Raw genomic sequence first — 19,203 nt, forward strand, 5'->3', positions numbered from 1 at the left:
GGTGCAAAGTTGGGACCTCATTTATGGCATAGTTACAATGTTGGGCGGACTGCCACCGACATTTCCAGGGCCGCAGCACAAGCCGCTGTGTGAAAGAAAACCTTTCTGACCGCCAACCCAGTGGTCGCATCATACTTGGGCAGTCAGACTGCTGCCTGCTTGTCGGTCGGTCTCCTGACCGACGTGATAGCAGGCAGCGGTCCTACCGCCCATTAGTGTAATCAGAGCCTTAGAGTTTGGTGTACTATTGGCATGATGGAGTATTTTTTCTACCAGCATGCTGAGGGTAATTCGCCCGCCAAATTTAGAGATGTCTGCTTACCCAGCGGACGTCACTTGGATTGGCACGAACAGCTGTCTTGGCGGTGCCTATCAATGCATTGAAAGATTGATGGATAGCTCCGTCATCATGATAGAGCTGTATTGCAAACCCTCAATGGTTTTTTTCTGTTTCCAAAAACAAAATCTGAAAGTAGGATTCTGTTTTTGAAAAAAAAACAATAGTGACCCACTTGCCATAGTAGTTGTCTTCCATGGTGTAGCGGTAACTCTGCAGTTTTCAATGCTCTTTACAGCCAGGTTTTACCTAGTGGTGACAGACAGTTAAAACGTGTCATTGTTCTGCCCCCTCTAAAAAGTCAAATGACAAAACCTATGACAGCCCATACTTCAAGCTATCGGAGGCATATGTCGGTGGCAGAGACTGAGTAGTCTTCGCCATTGATATACAGAAGATCTGCCCAACTCTAAATGAGGCGGGCAGACCTTTATTTTGGCAGAGGGGGTACTCCATCAGCTTTCCAACATATTAACATCCCTGAAAAACTCTAAATCAGGCCCTTGTTGTGCGAAAAATATTTTATTTGGATGTGAGTCAATTATACTTTTTAATTATGTTACAATCTCTCTTATCTAATTTTAATCTAGAATTTGGTGAAGACCTATGCTGGATTGATAAAGAAACCTGCATGGAATAACACCGTGATGATTAAAATACAGAGCAAAGTTCTAGAGAATGTCAAGCCTTAGAGTGACGGGATGCTTTCTGGTATAGCCATTTTGAGGGGATCAGCCCAGCACATATCTTTCAGTGTTCTCAAATACCTTTCTTTATTTATTTTATTTATTTGAAGATTATAGAATAGGAAAGCAAATTGTTACAAATGAGCAAACAGAACAACTACAAAGTCACTATCGATTAGGTCGATTCATGATACGGAGGGATCCTCATGAGCACAGCCCAGTTGAGTTCTTAAGGGTTGTTATTAGACTACTTTGTTCATCAGAAGCCTTTTCACTTCTTTTTTGAAGAAGGTTGTCGAGGAGTTATACCTGATTGTGAGTGGCAATACGTTCCAAATTCATTGTGCTAAGATGGAGAAGGAGCAGGTGTAAGTTTTTTTTTGTTGAGATTCTGCGGTTTGAGCAGTAAGGAGTTGCTGCTTCTTACGGAATGACTGTCCCGACAATTCAAGAATATTGGCCAGTTAGACAGGAGTGTTGTGGTGAAGGGGCTTGGCACCGCAGATACCTCCAGCATCATACAGGGGTGTACAACCCCTCATATCTACACTTGCACTAATTTTATTTTACACTATCACCACCTTCCTTTCTCTGGTCCTGATGAAGCGCACTAGATCGCTTTGACCACGATAGCGCGAAACATGTCAACCTGACCACACTTTTTGTTACCCAGGGTACATTATTACCCACATTGTAGCACTCAACCTTTGGGTTTTTTATCATGACAGGGGTACCCATACTTAAATTATTAAACTACTGCTCTTTGGTATCCCCTAGCCATTTTTAAGCCACCGCCTATACTACCACCCTACACTAGGACCCTCTCCGCATACCCGCACTCATCATACGGCTGTTCTCTGAAAAGATCTCTGGCAAAGTGACCCTTCGGGAGACCCATAGGGCATTGCAGCGCCGGCCCGACGAGGAGCACCGCCCGATGATGAAGCATGACACCCTTCGGGGTGTGTGAGGGCAACAAGAGACAAAAAGTGTCTCCCCCCCCCCCCGTCCCTTCTTGCTTCACTTTAGAGGGTTCCTATCATACCTAGCCTTTCCTTCCCCTCCTTCTTTAACCTTTTTCTCCATCTCTATCTGATGTGAGCATGAAAGTTTCAAAGCACACACTCGGATGGAACAGTAACCCCTGTATTTGGTTGTAGTAGTAAGAAGGACCTTATGTGTCATGGAGGCCATTTTCAGCTGGATCCTTGCTTCGAATGGGAGCTAACTCAGAAGTTTTAGGTCTGGGGTGATGTGATCAAATTTTCCAGATCCTGTGACGAGCCTAGCGCCGAGTTTAGCATGGCCCTTAGTGGCGCTAGCCTTGCTTTGGGAAGACCTGCAAGAGTGGCACTCCCATTATCTAATCGGGAAATAACTAGGGATTGGACTGCGTAATGAAAGGTATCAGGGGGCAAGAAAGGCTTGCTTTTCCTTAGCATGTTTATTTGGTAGTTGGCTCCTCTGGTGTTTGAGCTGATATGATCTTTCATATTCCGATATTTGCTCAACGTTATATAAGGGACCTTGTGACATCAATGATGTTGGGAGCTCAATTGAGAGCAGTAAGTTGTTTGAGCCATTCATCTCTTTGGGGCAGAGTGTTTGTGGGGGGGGGGGACAAAAGGATTTCTGTTTTGAGTGCATTGAGCATGAGGTGATTGCAGGATAACCATTGTTGGGTTTTCAGCAGGGTGCAGTTGAGAGTATTAAGATCCTCGGGTGATGATTTTTTTAGGTATAATTGTGTATCATCAGCATACATATGATAATGAATGTAAGTGTGCTTTACAATTTTGGTGAGGGGTTCCATGAACACATTAAATAGCGTAGGTGAGAGCGTGGATACTTGAGGTACTCCGATCCAGAACGGAGGAATGTTGTGAAGGGTTTGATTTACTTTTATTCGTTGAGTTCTGAAGGAATGACGCAAACCATTTAGCAATGGGCCAAGACATCCCCATCCTTGGCTCGAGGAGGTGAATCATGCTGTTATGTTTGATCGTGTCGTACGCTGAGGAGAGATCAAGAAGTATAAGTAGGCACTTTGTAGAGTACATGGCCGTCACTGAGTTTGGTCCACAGAAGCTGCTTTACAGGAAGTACTTAGCAAAATCGAAAAAAAGACATTTGAATGTATTTTTCACCCACATAAAATTACACTCCTTAGGCAGTCATTATGTACTGTATGGCGTTTAACAGTGAATTAATTATTTCTAGGTTAGTGACCTATTTCATAGCTTCCAGGAAATCCGTCATGGCTGAAAATAATACAGCTTTATTGGTTTAAATGACTCTGGCATAGCATTGTTGAACCGAGTATCATGTCACCTGCCAGTGAAAGGGATGTTCAATGAAAGGTGGCTTTATTTTCAGTGAACAAGGTGTTTGTCAGTGACTGGGACACTATTGTACTGTAGACAATATTTCTGTTGCAAAGGCATTCCAACAAACCCGCCTGGAAGCAATAACTTATTTGCAGATCAAATTCATTGGATATTGAGGTCATATATGACAAAATCCTCTTAGAAAGTATAAACCTTATAAACTTGTATTCACAAAAAAGTGTACATTACACATTAAGTGAAACTTAATATATCTCTTTACGTCAAAATAGCTTTTAATTGTATAAATGTAAGTATTATACTTGAACTTATGCATCTTATTACGTAGTGCTAATGTGTGGTTTTAGGTCTTTGTAAAAAATAATATTACCCCCAATGGTTCAGAAGTTAGTGTTGAAAAATATGCACAGGTAACACCTTCGTGTACTTATCGCCCGTTGTACACTGTAGGGCAGAGCCGAGCAAAGTTCTCATGAGCAAGACCTCATTGCCCTCTGTACATATACATTCCCCACTCCAGTGTGTCCTGCCCACTGTCCCTGTTGGATCCTTGTACGCCATTTAGGGATCGCCAGGGGTTGCAGCTGCAAGGGCTTCCCCCTTGCGACCCCTGACACTACCTTTGCGACCCCTGCCTTCGTTTTTATGGATGTTGGTTGGAGCCCCACTTTCTTCTTTTGTTATAACACTAATTGTTAATAATAATACTATATTATTAAATGTTAGTTTAATAAAAAATGGAGTACAATAATCTGGAATATATTCCTCCATGGCTGCTGATGTAAGTAAAAATTGCTTTTAAATGTATGTTGTGCGCATGCTTGCAGGTGAGAACGTGTTTATGCAAAGACAGTGACGTAATGTTTGTAGGTGTGAATGTGTATGTATCTGTAAGTGTGTGAGTGAAAGTAATGGTTAGATGGCATGGATTGCCACTTCCGCTACCCCTGGCATTTTGTGAAATTGACGTCCATGGTTGGATCTCTTGCTAAATACACGAGTACAGATGGGTCACTCAACACGCCACTCTTGCGGATCCGACCACCATACAGCACACCCTCTTCCATAACCCGCCCGACGGCCTGGAGACTTTGACTCCCTGGCGACTACAAGACAGGCGTGGCACACACTCCTAAGCAGGCAGATTGGAGCATTGCTGTACTCCCCGCACGTTCCATTGCACTGGTGCCTGTGGTTACAATGGGTCAAGAAGGTGGTGCAAGGAAGGCATGACGCACCTCGGGGATAAGCACATTGGGCGATTTCTTCATTGATGGGGTGGCAAGTAGCTGGGACACGATTCAGGAGCGGTGCCCATGTATGTCAGCGATGGCTAAGTACCACTACCACCGTGCTAGACACACATGGCAAGAGCTAAATGTAAATGTACAGGAATTTATATAGCGCAAATCACCAAGCGGTTTCTAAGCGCTTGCTTAGGGAACCCGTCCTGGTATTCCCCTGTGAGATAACCTCGGCAGGGTATCCGCAAGGTGAAAGCCAGGCATCCCGCCGCGAGGGGCCGTTGTGGAGATTAAGCAAGCTATTGCCCAGAGTCACAGAGTGTGAACCTGTGTAGGCACCGGAGCAAGAATTGTCGAGTCCATGGACATTTTAGGACTCAAGACCCCGCCGAGCCGGGAATTGGACCCTGGTCCCGGGCTGACCTCTGCTTCCAGGTCTGCCTCCTCTAACCAGTGAGCCACACTTCTCCAGCTACTAGGGGAAGAAATGCTAGAACCACAGGCAATGGGGTCACTCTCAAACCTGATACAGACAGAAACACCACGTAAATTAATCACAGGATTTCACACAATTGCACAGGACAGTGATGCTAAAGGTGCGACTTGAGTGGCAGCGTGACTTAGGGGGGCCCATAAGCGACAAGGACTGGCAATACTGCTGTGCTAAAACCAAATCCATTTCCTTAAGTGGGCGACACAGGCTCATACATTTTGAATTTATACATCGAGTTTATTATACCCCTCAAAGACAACATCGGCATGGGCTGCGAGAAGATTCACGATGCTGGAGGTGCCGGGAGGACAATGCGGGGTTCTTGCACACAGCCTGGTTCTGTCCCGGAATAAATGAATACTGGTGTGAAATATTTAGGGAGCTGGGAACTATAATAGGTACAGATATAGAGCCAGCCCCAAAACTAGCACTATTGGTATATGACCCAAGTATCGAGAAACCCAACCGACCTACAGCTGCTATTGGTTTATTACTGGCCAAGAGGCGTGTGGTGCTGCGGTGGGGAAAAGGCCCGACACCAAAGATAGAGGGCTGGCACTCAGATTTTCCAAACTGCAACACACAATCAGGTACGTTTAGCGAGCTTCTCCCCCCGAAAAGTCGACCTAAAAACTGATGGGCCCCGTACCAAGCATATCTAATAAGTAAGGAAACAGGAGTGGAGAATGGGGCGACTGACCATATAGAATGATCTAAGTAGACAATACTGTCCGGTACGTTCAAATAATGGACAATGTGATGGCTATCTATGTATAGACTTTCTGCAAATGTACCAAGAGGAGTATGATAGACCTAGTAAGCAATTTCTATTGAATGTGTTGTATTTGTGAACATTTAAATAACTGTATATGGGGGCCCTACTGAGCCTAATGTGTCGACTAGACAGTTATCTCTATTGCTCAAACAGAGAAGTGCTACTTCTGATACCTAGTGATATGTTTCAGTCAACTGGTCACGACACATGTTGTAATGTATGCTTTAATAAAACAAAATACATGAGTACAGACCTATTGGGGACAGGGGAAACTGCTCAAAATCAAACCAGCAGTCTACGGATTAATGTGCTGCTGGGTCATTCATTGTAGGGGCACGTACTGGAACTCACGCGTCAGCCCTTACTGTGACATAGGGAAGAACAGTCTGAAGCAGTGCAAGCATGCATGAGTGTGTCAGTGGGGACACCATGGAAACTTGCATCTACTTGGGGGGTGGAGGGGCTGAGTTTCCTGCTTTAGTGCACAGTTGTGCCCATACCATGCTGGTGCTAAAACAGCTGCGTTGAAGGCAGGCAGGGAATAATACAGTGGTACTAGCCGTTGACTCGTGGCACACCACCAATCACTGGAGGACACAGATCAGCATGGTCTCTCGTGTTCACCAGTAACTTTAAGGATTGTATCTCCTGTGATAATTGATTGCACAAAGTAAACCTGCAAACCTGCTTCGAAGAAAGCAGAATAAGATTATGTTTGCTGCATCAGCTGAGAAGAGTCAGATCAAGTAAAATGAGATAAGGAGGGGACATCTGAGCTAAGGTAGCACACATAAAACAGAAACTATCACCAGTGACAAAACCAAGCACTTCTTTTAGTGTGTGGGCTGTCTGGCATGTTGGTTGAATGCCAAGTGTAAGGTTTCTAATAGATGACCACAATGCTCCAAAAAGGCTGATTTTGCAAAGCACAACTAGGGAATTTCTGAGACTTTTAGAGTTTGAATTGCATCCATGGCATCCGCTCAACCAACGTTTTTTCTAAATGTTTTTTTAAATAAACTTCATGTCGTAGTCTTACTAGCAAACTGTAACATTTGACAAAGCTTGTTCAGTGTGTTTCTTTGCTATTCTAGAGATATATTTTGACCCCAGCCCTCAATAACCATTAAGAACAGAGTGAGGCGCTTGGCCACACTCTTTGCCCAGTTTTGCTACTGTTTGCTGTGGATACAGCCCGCACCAGTGTGCCTGGAACAAGGCCTGTGGTTTTGCCGACAGACCTTGAGTCAAAGATATAACCTTCAGATATTCCCTGTGTCCAAACCTTCTCACAAACACACACCCTAGAAAATGCACCATTGCCCTAATACCATGGAACAGTGCACATGATGGGCACAAGTCCTTTGCATTCCATCTGTCCAATGATTTTTTATATTTTTTAAATTGACCTGATGATATCCAAACATACATACATTCCAAAGTAAATGAAGCCCAGTGTCGTGCTAAAGGGGGCACAGCCACACCACAGGATCTAGTGACTTCTGGTGAAGACTGGAAACTCCTCATCAAAAGCCAAAGTATTTAGGAGAAGATGGATATCAATCTGTGTGCACCTATGCCCTCTAGATTGGAGATTGCTATTTCATGCTTTTGTCAGCTTGCAATCACTGAGGACCTTTCATAACGTCGGGCCTCCTGCCAGAGGGCACCAATCTCGTTCTCGTGCCCTTGGTGATTGCAGACAACTGGAGGACACTGTGTGTAAAGCTGCTGAGCTTTATGGTGTCACTGTGCCTGCTGTGTCCACTTCTAATGTCCCTGTGTGCTGTGTAGTTATGTGTGTGGAGGTCTGCGTCTGCCTGCATGTCTGAATAAGTGTTGCTACTGGAAGTCTGCAACTCCTGGGTGTTCTTCCTTTCCCCAGGTCATTTCCCTCAATATTTCAATCAAACCATTTATATGGTATGTCAAATACCAAATTCAGCAACTAAGCACGTATTCAATAACAGATGCTGCACAATCAGGTGGGTCTTTAGGGCTTTCCTAAAAATAAATAAACTGTTCAGTGTTCACGAGCGCTTCCTGAAAAGAGTGGACACAGACCTTCCTCCTTGATCTTTTCATGCACTTTGAGGAGATACCAAGAGCTGTTTACAAACTGGTTTCAAACTCTGCAGGGTGCAGTAAGATGTGACTGTCATGGCACTGGTGTGCATGGGTGCTCTCTTGTGTTTGCCACATAGCTTGTAGTAATTGTATGTGCACTCCAACTGGTATCTTGTGGTACTTGAGGTCGTAGTGTTGCAGGTGCGGGATATGTTGGCTGAAGATGGCAGGTGCAATTTAGTTTGGGAACATATTGTCCTGCGGTCATTTTGATTTATTTATTCAGCTTTTTTTCTATAATGGTGGGGGTCATCTAATGGTGGCTTCAGACGTCAGTTGCATTACTGTAAAAAACATAACCGGTAGGAAGCAGGGCCGGCTTTGGAGTTAGAGGCACCTGGTGCGACAATCTTTTTTGGCACCCGGCCGCCCCCACTGACCTCCTTCTCCACAGATTCTTTCACTACCACCTTCCAACAGAGTCACTCGTCTCTCCATAGCCCCACTCTCACATGCATTTGTTTTGTTTTATTGCGCTCCTCATACCAACCTTATGGTGTCCAAGCACTTTATGTCACACACGTTATACAGAGGCAATGGACCCCACATGCATAAATCAGCCAATAGGAAATGTTACATAAAACAATGAAGATTGCCATTCGTGATCGGCATATAAACGTTTTTTGCAGAAGGCATATTAACCCTCTGTGCACTTTATGATGAGTCACAACTGCCACCAGACAAAACTTCGATCTTTCTCTAGCAAAAACATTAATCACCTGCATTATCTTGGCATTTTTATTGTTGCCTGAAAATTGCTGGACCCACAAGGAAACAGCAGGTGCTTTTAAAACCAAAAGTTATTTCTGTACATAGCGCCTTTCCCAAGGTCCGCGCCAGGTCGCACCACCCTAAAGCCAGCTGTGGTAGGAGGAGCCCAACCCGAGGAGTGACATGTCTACTACATTCCTCCCTCAGTTTTTAAAATCGAATTCCTACAGACCTACCCTAGTGTTTTAGTCTCTTGAAGGTTTGTTGAGCAATATGGTACGATCTGCCTCCCTGGAGATTTTTGACTGGCGTGCACGGAGGGGCAAATCTTCGCGTGTACGTGGGCCTTTCTTGCAGTATGATTTCTGGACTGTAGAAAAAACTTTACATTTGATTTATATGTGTATGTGTGTGTGTGTTCAAGGTAAGTAGAGGTGTGGAGTTAGGAATAGTGAATCTATTCTTCCTCTACATGCACTTGCCTTTTGACATTTTTGTCTTTGAAATGACATCCACGATATTCTTAAATGACAACATTTCTATCTCCGATATTCAGTAGCACATACACCAAGAATGGACTGCCATCCGCCATTCACTGGTGGGGGCCAAGGATCCAGTGTAACTCAGTGCCACGGTTAAATATAATTTCAGCTTCAGTTCACCCTAAGAGTCTCAGGCAGCAGTATGCTCCAAGAAAAGCATGCACAATATGTATATTTTGATATGGTATATATTTGATAGCGCTCTTTTTTCAGGCAGAAAAATTAAGTATTTTCTAAGAATTTTTAAGAATCTAAAACAATCAAGGGTCTTGTGCAAAATGACCTTTATTAAATAATTCCGCCCAGGGACTGCTGAGTGATTTCCCAGAAGGAATGTATCTGGGAACAAACAATCCTGGCTCTGTAGAACTGATCTAAGATTGAGCAAAAACGCTGCTGTCAAAATCTATAGACCGTATTTCAACACTGCTAATCTAACATACTTTTGTCTTTTATTCACAGACCTTCAAATTACGAGTGTGACGTCTCCCACATCAGCCCAGCTCAACTGTAATTGGGTGTCGTCGACCAGTTCGGTGTCCTATTTTATGCTGGACCTCAGGGTGGTCAACGACTCCAGTATTCCGCCAGTGAGCGTGTACACAACGTCCTCAACCAGGACCAGGCTAGTTCAGGGGTTACGCGCTGGGACACAATATAATGTGACTCTGAAGTCCTTCGCGTCAAATAGTGCAGTGTTGGCATCTACATGGTCCCAAGGACTGACAGGTACGTGTGAGGAGTGGATCTTATCGCAGCCTATAGGTGCCCAGAGAGTTTGCATTAAAGTTTCCAAGCGTGAATGAATGACCCAACTCTTCTCATAAGTGAGTCTCTAATACCACATCTGTGTTAGTTTAAAACAACAGGTGACTTTAGGGTAGGGTACCACAATATCGATGTCAAGATATCACCTGACATACATGCTGTGCCGTCCTAAATATCGACTACAAACATATTGCCTAGAAATAACGAGCCCAGTGGGGCAATATGTTTGTAAACAATGCATAGGACATGATATTTATGTCAGGTGCAATTTCTGGATTCAATATTCTGATATATAACTACTATTAGAGAGCAGAGGTAGAGATATTGCATCCAGAAAACAGAAGCCAGCTATAAATAACGTAATTCATTTCCAAACTGTAGGCCCATTTCTGGATTATTCAAAAGGGCAAAACACTATCATGTAACCACATTATGTTTAATGGCAAAATGACTCTTACATAACTTTCTATCTCACTTTTAATTTTATTTTGCATTCCTAAGCCCAAAACTGTGCTTAGGTCCTACCCAAGTCATTAGAACATTAGTTCATTAGTTTTTTCACTCACTCACTGATTCACAGACTCGCTCACTCACTCACTCGGTCTCTCACTTACTCACTCACTCACTCTCTCACTTGGTCTCTCACTCTCTCACTCACTCACTCACTGTATCAGCACTTTAGATTTTTAGGTACCTCAAACATGTCATAGGAAGACATTACGTATCTAAGCAGAAAGATGTCATGATAGGTGAAACTCATTTAGCCAAATATTTTACACAGGGAAAAAAGATGTCTGTGCATTTTATCATGCAAATAGAAAAGAGTGTTCACATGATATAGTTTGCTTTTTCGTCGACTAAAAGAGTTACAAAAGCATTTCCTCTATTTCCTATTTTGTTTTGTTCTTCAGTTTAAGTTGGAACAACATTTGAACATCTATCAGTCTGTGCCCATGTGGGCTAGCTCATCGACCCATCGACCAGTTAAAGCCAGTCGCGGTTTCATGATAGCCACAATAATATTGCACGAGGAAAGCAAATGCAATAATACCTTTCACTTGCAGTTATGTGCATTTTATATGGCTATTCTGAACCCTAGACTGCATCTGGTCATTGGGTGTGTCAAGGAGCACAGCCCTAGTGCTAATGCCCTGGTGTTTGGAAGGACTAGTCTTTCTGCAAGCTCCTAGCAGTACAACGAAGGATCTCTCATCGGCTCAGGGGTCATTGAATAAAATACATTTGAACCCATCCCACTTGGGAGCACCAGAATGGCCTTAGATGGCCTTTCTTTCAATAATCACATATCATCAGGGTCTCCTCAGGGTACTGTTGCTGTTTAGCTGCACCCTGCTGGTTCTCTTTCAGTCTCCCAGTGATTGAGTTGCATTAATACTTACTGACTCCTAGACTCTTTGGCCCAGATTAATAACACTTTGCGCTGGGTTTGCTTTACTTTTGTGGTATTTACTTTCCAAGAAAAGTTAGCCAAAGGTACGCAATGTATAGCTATGCGCTAATTTACATCAAGGCGTCATTCCATGGCTGGTACTTGGGCACTCCCTTGCAACCACCCATGGGTTTTCATGCACACCTCTATCTACTAACACTGGTAGATAGGGTTTCAACCTCCTCAAGGCAGGGTTAACTATCGAGTAATTGGTAAATCAATGACACTTATAGAGTGCGCTACATACCCGTAGGGTCTCAAGGCGCTTAGGGGAGGGGGGGGTGCCGCTACTGCTCGAACAGCCAGGTCTTCAGCTTCTTCCTGAAGGAGAGGTGGTCTTGGGTCAGGCGCAGGTCGGTCGGGAGGGAGTTCCAGGTCTTGGCGGCCAGGTAGGAGAAGGACCTTCCTCCCGTAGTTGCTCTTCGGATGCGGGGGACGGCGGCGAGGGCGTGGTTGGCTGAACGGAGGTGGCGTTTGGGAGCGTAGAAGTTGATCCGGCTGTTGAGGTAGCTCGGGCCTTGGTCGTGTAGGGCTTTGTGTGCGTGGGTGAGGAGGCGGAAGGTGATTCTTTTGTTGACGGGGAGCCAGTGAAGGTCTCTCAGATGTCCGGAGATGTGGCTGTGTCGTGGGATGTCGAGGATGAGTCTGGCTGAGGCGTTCTGGATCCGCTGGAGTCTCTTCTGGAGCTTGGCGGTGGTACCGGCGTAGAGGGCGTTGCCGTAGTCCAGTCGGCTAGTGACGAGGGCCTGGGTGACGGTCTTCCTGGTCTCGGTGGGGATCCACCAGAAGATCTTCCGTAGCATGCGTAGGATGTTGAAGCACGCCGAGGAGACGTTGTTGACTTGCCTGGTCATGGAGAGGGAGGAGTCCAGGATGAAGCCCAGGTTGCGTGCATGGTCTGTCGGTTTGGGTGCTGTGCCCAGGGCGGGAGGCCACCAGGAGTCGTCCCAGGCGGAGGGTGAAGAGCCCAGGATGAGGACCTCCGTCTTGTCCGAGTTCAGTTTCAGGCGACTGGTCGTCATCCACTCGGCTACCTCTTTCATCCCTTCGTGTAGGTTGGCTCTGGCGGTGGCGGGGTCGTTGGTCAGGGAGAGGATCAGCTGGGTGTCGTCGGCGTAGGAGATTATGCTGAGGTTGTGTTGGCGTGCGATGGCCGCGAGGGGGCTCATGTAGACGTTGAAGAGGGTGGGGCTCAGAGAGGATCCTTGAGGGACGCCGCAGATGACTTCGGAGGCCTCTGACTTGTACGGTGGTAGGCGGACTCTCTGTGTTCGTCCGTCGAGGAAGGAGATGATCCATTCCAGCGCCTTGTCCTGGATTCCGACGTTGCTGAGGCGCTGTACTAGGGTGCGGTGGCAGACAGTGTCGAATGCCGCGGAGAGGTCTAGGAGGATGAGGGCCGCTGTTTCTCCGTTGTCCATCAGGGCTCGGATGTCATCGGTGGCGGCGATGAGGGCGGTCTCGGTGCTGTGATTGGCTCGGAAGCCGGACTGTGAGGGGTCGAGGGATCCATTCGTCTCGAGGAAGGCGGCCATCTGCTTGTTGACGGTCTTCTCGATGACTTTGGCTGGAAACGGGAGGAGCGAGATGGGGCGGTAGTTCTTGAGTTCGGTGGGGTCCGCTGTTGGTTTCTTGAGTAGAGCGCTGAGTTCGGCGTGCTTCCAGCTCTCAGGGAAGGTGGCGGTGTCGAAGGATGTGTTGATGATGTCTCGCAGGTGGGGTGCGATGACAGCGTCGGCCTTGTTGAAGACGTGGTGAGGGCAGGGGTCGGTCGGTGATCCGGAGTGGATGGAGTTCATCGTGCGGATGGTGTCTTCGGTGCTGATCGGGGTCCAGGCGTTGAGGGTGGTGGTGGGGGGTGGTTGTTCGGTCATGGTGTGCGTTGGTTGTTTGTTGAAGCTGTTGTGTATGTCCGCGATCTTGTTGTGGAAGTAAGAAGCGAGGGAGTCGCAGAGGTCTTGCGATGGGGTGATGTCGTTGTTTCCTGCGCTGGGGTTGGATAGCTCTTTCACGATGTTGAAGAGTTCCTTGCTGTTGTGCGCGTTGTTGTCCAGCCGGTCCTTGAATGCAGTTTTCTTGGCGGCGCGGATCAGCTGGTGGTGCTTCCGAGTGGCCAGTTTGAGGGTGGTCCTGTTGTCCGGTGTAGGTTCCCTTCTCCAGACTTTCTCGAGGGCTCGGCAGTTCTTCTTGGAGCTCTTGAGTTCGTCGGAGAACCACGGGGCTTTCTTGCTGCCGGGTCTGCTGGGCGGGGTCCTCAGCGGGGCGAGCTCGTCCGCGCAGATGCTGATCCACTTCATGAGGTTGTCGGCGGCCTGGCTGGGGTTCGCTGAGCTGGCAGGAGGGTGCTGGCTCAGGGAGGTAGCGAGCTGGTCTGCTGTGATCTTGTTCCAGCTTCTGCGGGCGGCCTGTTGCTGGTGGTGGTGGGTCGTCGTTCTCTTGAAGGTGAAGTGGACGCAGCTGTGGTCCGTCCAGTGGAGTTCTGTGGCGTGGCTGAAGGCGACGTCTTTGCTGGATGAGAAGACGGCGTCGAGTGTGTGTCCGGCGAGGTGGGTGGGGGTGGACACCAGCTGCTTGAGTCCAAGATTGGCGAGGTTGTCGAGCAGGGTGCTGGTGTTGCGGTCATTGTTGTTCTCCAGATGGAAGTTGAGGTCCCCCAGGAGGATGTAGTCAGCGGAGGGGAGGGCATGCGGGCTGACGAAGTCGGCGATGTCCTCGCTGAATTGTGTGCGTGGTCCCGGAGGTCGGTAGATCAGGGTGCCTCTAAGGGTGGTGTTCGGGTTGGTGTGGATCTGGAAATGCAGGTGTTCGGCGCTGGTCAGGGTGTTGTCGGTGCTGGTCGTGAGACGGATGGTGTTCCTGTGGATGATGGCGATGCCTCCTCCCATCTGGTTGGCGTTGCGGTCCCTCCGGACGATCTTGTAGCCCTCTGGGATGGCGATGGCGATGTCGGGGGCTGAAGAGGCGTTCATCCAGGTCTCCGTGAGGAAGGCAACGTCAGGGGCTGTGGCGTCTAGGAGGCTCCAGAGTTCGATGGCGTGTCTGTGGACGGAGCGGGTGTTGAGCAGGATGCACTTGAGGTGGGTGCTGCTGGTGTTCGACTTGGCGGGTGCTGGTGCGAGGCAGGTCCGGATGCAGGTGAACTTGCAGGCGTGGCAACTGAAAGGTCCGTGGGTGCGTCGTGGGGTGGCTTGGTGGCATTCTGGGAGTCGGCCGGTGTTGAGTGCGATGAGGGTGGCGGCGGAGTACGTCAGGCGGGTCGGTCGGGGTCCTCGTGGGCCAGGGGTCCTGGCGCTGGTCGCGATCCGGTCGCGGACTGTCGCAGACGGGCTTACCTTTGGCGCGCCTTCGGCGCACAATCGGCGCGCCCGCTGCGCGTGAACGCTGCGCGTTCGCACGGTCGCCATATAAGGCCAAGTGCGCGGGTGGGCGGAGCAGCTGGGAGGCGGAAGCGGGGAGGGAACAGAAGGAAAAAAGGGGCGGGGTCTGCGGTGGTGGCGGGAAGCGGGGAGGGAAGACGGAGGGCGGCGAGGTAGGCGGGCAAACAGGAAGGAGAAACGCTGACACGGCAACAAAATAATAATAACAATACAAATGGGGTTTAAGACGCTAACACGGGTACAAAAAAGAACAAGAAAAACAGGCACAAATGAAGGTCAAAACAAGGCCAAAACAACCAACCAACAGCAGAGTCAGCCGTCAGCCGGCAGCGAGGCAGAGGGCAAGGAAGTGGGCACACGCAGCAGCTGGTGGCCGTGCGGCGCGGGGGTGTCCCACAAGTGGGTCACACTCACCTGCGTCGCACGGTCGCCATATAAGGCCAAGTGCGCGGGTGGGCGGAGCAGCTGGGAGGCGGGAGCGGGGAGGGAACAGAAGGAAAAGAGGGGCGGGGTCTGCGGTGGTGGCGGGAAGCGGGGAGGGAAGACGGAGGGCGGCGAGGTAGGCGGGCAAACAGGAAGGAGAAACGCTGACACGGCAACAAAATAATAATAACAATACAAATGGGGTTTAAGACGCTAACACGGGTACAAAAAAGAACAAGAAAAACAGGCACAAATGAAGGTCAAAACAAGGCCAAAACAACCAACCAACAGCGGAGTCAGCCGTCAGCCAGAAGCGAGGCAGAGGGCAAGGAAGTGGGCACACGCAGCAGCTGGTGGCCGTGCGGCGCGGGGGTGTCCCACTCTCTATATGTTGCTATCTTTGCATGTGCGCTGCATTGTACATCACACATACAAACCGGGAAAAGCAGTAAAGCATATTTTTTGTACCGGAATGGTCCCCTTCCACTACAAAATATATGCTTGGTAGAACACACATACCTTTGCACTATAGTGCAAACGTGTGTGCGTTTGGTGCATGGTAACCCCAAGTGCACCAGCTCAAGGGGGGAGGAAAACAGAGCCAATAGTTAACGTAATAGATATGGCGCTGTTCTGCTCTCGCCCTTTTACGCAGCGCAGCGCAGCACAGACACTTTGAGTAATGCGCTGCGTGAAAACGTAGTAAATCTGCTCCCCCAGCCAGTGTTTGTGCTGAAGGAAGAGCTCTTCATAAAGAGAACCCCCAGGCATTGCAGGTGGACATCAGCTGCATTGGTGGTACCCCCGACTTTAGAGAGGGGTAGGTGTGGGGTATCTGCTTAGGTTAGCAAGGCTATATCAAAAGGCCATGCAATGGCGACCCTCCCAAGCCCAGTCGGAGCACTCCAGAGAACAACCGCACAGATACTCGGTCCGTACCGTTAGCCACGTGCGCTGACGTCACCTTTTATTAAATACTCCCTGGTCTGTGCCCGGCCCAGGGAGGTGTATGCAAACAATGTATGGTAGCGGCCGGGTGGCTCACCACATAATTCATTTTGAAACTCGTAGTTCATTCATTTCACTAGGCAGACCCACTGAATATATATGCATTTCAAATCCGGCCTCCGAGGGAAAGGCTCACACTCCTGGCAGAGTCAAACTCAGTGGTTGCCATACAGAGCTGGGTTTAAACTGGCAAATGGAAGAATAGAGCGAGCTTAGTTATTGTGGAAAGCTAGTGTCATGTAGTGGGTTGCGCACCCTGTGACCCACAGGGTCCTAGTGTCCGGCGTCTGTCGTCTGTCGTGGTCATCACAGCTAGCAAGCATTTATTGGACTCAGACAAATACATTTTTTTTACCTTCCTCAAATATCTGCTCCTTGATAGGCTGGTAAACATCTACAGGGTCGGTGGGGACTTAGTAAGTCTGCCTAAGTTTTGTATTCTTGCCTGTTAATTGTTAGTTATTTGTTTGTTTTGTAAAAATTCCATATAACACCCCTGTCTTAGGTTATAATGACTGCCTGGCTTTCTTGGGGCTCTGGACCAAAGGCACTGTCATAAGAGCAGATGATTGGATGAGGGAGATAGTCTGTGAGTGACTGTCGTTTACACCATTGACGACACACCTGCTATTTCTGTTCGGCTTCCTAAACCTCCTGTCTGGTTCTCATGTCAATGTGCCATGTTTCCTTCATATATATATATATATATATATATATATATATATATATATATATATATATATATATATATATACACACACCAATGACGCTATTATTCTGTTGTCAGCAGTGTCAAAAACAATTGCATATCCACTATTCAATTCATCAATTTTCCTTGGTAAAGAGCACATGAAATTCGAAGGAAGATTATTGTACAGCACTACCTGTTAAAACTGAATTGACTTAGGTAGTAGGCTGAAACTACTACAGCCCTACTACACAAGAGCTACGAACATCTATTGGCCTCTCCTCGGCAGTGCCTTATGGTCTATGTAGTTCAAAGACTTTTTATTTGCATTTACAATTGCAAAGTTCGGCATATCTCTACGTAACCATATTTTATAAATCGGCCCTACTGGTCAGCCTGCCCTTTAGAAGCCAGATGTGCATCTAAGATCTTTGCACTTGTAGGTTTTTCGAACATTCTTGGAGTGCATTAGCTGGCAGTGCCTTGTGTTCTTTACCATCCCAGATCTTTTCAAAAGGTTTCATACTACAAAGGCCAGAAGCTACTACTAGCTCTTTAGCCCAGCCTTCATTATATACCTGTGTGTGCGTAATGTGAGGCAGGGCTGCGGAAGCTATCTGATGCCCCTAACACTGTGTCTACCTAGCCTAATACACTGCTGGCTAACATAGTGCAGCGACACCTGTAGCTCTAATACTAAAATATGGACATGTGGAGATCTGATAAACTTTGGCATTGTGAATGAGAAGGCTTGGAACTACAAAGTCAATAATGCATTGCACCATGATAAATACTGTGCAGGTCGAATGCAGACATTAGAATAAGTCATCTTGTTGGCTTCAGTATAGAGCTGAGATTAGTAAAAGGATAGTGACAGTCACTGAGCATCAAAGCAGGTAAGTTCAATTATCAAAATGTTTTCAGTGATGATGGGACTCTGTCACACTTTTTTCCTAAAATGACTAACCACCAAACTACACAGTGACAGAGCACCTATTGTCAAAAATGTGTGACCTATAATGGGATACTCCATAAAAAATGTGGCGTATATCTTGACTGCCATACCCGTGGTTTCGCACTCAGGAATGATTACGATGTCGGTCAGAAACGAAACCTCCCGACTCCTTGTCAGATTCTGTTGCGACTGACTCGCTGTTGGAGGTTTTAACCGACTGATTATGATGCTTCCGAACACCGTTTGGAAATATCCCCCATTGACTTCAATGGGAGCCTGCGTTCCGACTGACAACACAGGCTCCCATTGAAAAAAAAGGTGGTTGCGGAAAACCTTGCACCCTGTGGTGGGCAACCCATGGTGCCTGTCACACTGTGCATGGTTCTACAGGTGATGTCCCTTGGGTACCCCCATGGCCCCAACCAGAGGCCTCAGGATGAAGGGGGGCCTGCTAAGGGCCCCCAAATTCAGTTTCCGACAGCCTTTTTGTGTCGGAAAGACCGAGTCAGAAAGGCTGTCAGAGTCTGACATCGTAACCGGTCGGGCGGAAACGATATCCATTGAGCTGTATGAATAGGCTCTTACCGACTCAGAGTTTCCGAATGCCGGTCGGAATGACCGAACTGTTTCCTTCTATCATAATCAGTCGGTTGGAAATGTTTCAGAGTCAGTCGGAAACATGGGTTCCAACATGGGTTAGGAAAATCCGAATGCCATTCGGAGCCTTTCCGACTGACATCGTAATGAGGCCCTTAGTATTTCATAAGGCAGATTCTACAATGCCTGGCCTGGCAGTTCCGACCAGAAAACCAAATTAATGACCCCCACCCCCTTACAAAAAACTTACTGCGTGTCAGGGAGATTTATTTTTTGCTTTTCAATAACAAACTCCTGCTTTGAGACTTTGTTTGTGAAAGACTGAAAACTTTGCTAAGCGGGTGTATTAAATGTTGCGCCACTCATCAAAGTTACTATGCCTTCAATGGCACTGGTGACTCTGCTGAAGGCACAGACATCGCTGCCTGCCTTGTCAAGATCTCTATGTATTGCGGATGGTCTTCTGCCAGGACGGCAGAGAACATCACTGCACTGCCATGATGGACAGGCGAGTTGGCTGCCACACTCCTAAATGAAGCCCTTCATTTTGTATGGCATGACTCTGCCTCACACGTAACAAGTTGTCCAATATTAACTGTGGTAACAAGGAAATTAGTAAACATTGATACTGTGGGATGTGGTATTTAATGGGTATGGTATTATTGCCTCAGACCTAT

At 47.4% G+C, this 19,203-nt stretch overlaps 1 protein-coding gene across 1 annotated transcript in view; it reads left to right on the top strand.

Annotated features, from left to right (window-relative positions):
* Positions 1–19,203, top strand: part of LOC144797641 (uncharacterized) — a 353,681-nt gene that overhangs the window by 16,333 nt on the left and 318,145 nt on the right. The window contains exon 2 of the mRNA XM_078668345.1: positions 9,723–9,989. Within this exon, the coding sequence (XP_078524471.1) occupies positions 9,723–9,989 (267 nt within the window). The remainder of the gene's footprint in view (positions 1–9,722; positions 9,990–19,203) is intronic.

This window comes from Lissotriton helveticus, chromosome 1_2 (assembly GCF_964261635.1).
Source record: "Lissotriton helveticus chromosome 1_2, aLisHel1.1, whole genome shotgun sequence".
In the NCBI taxonomy this organism is placed as follows: domain Eukaryota; kingdom Metazoa; phylum Chordata; class Amphibia; order Caudata; family Salamandridae; genus Lissotriton; species Lissotriton helveticus.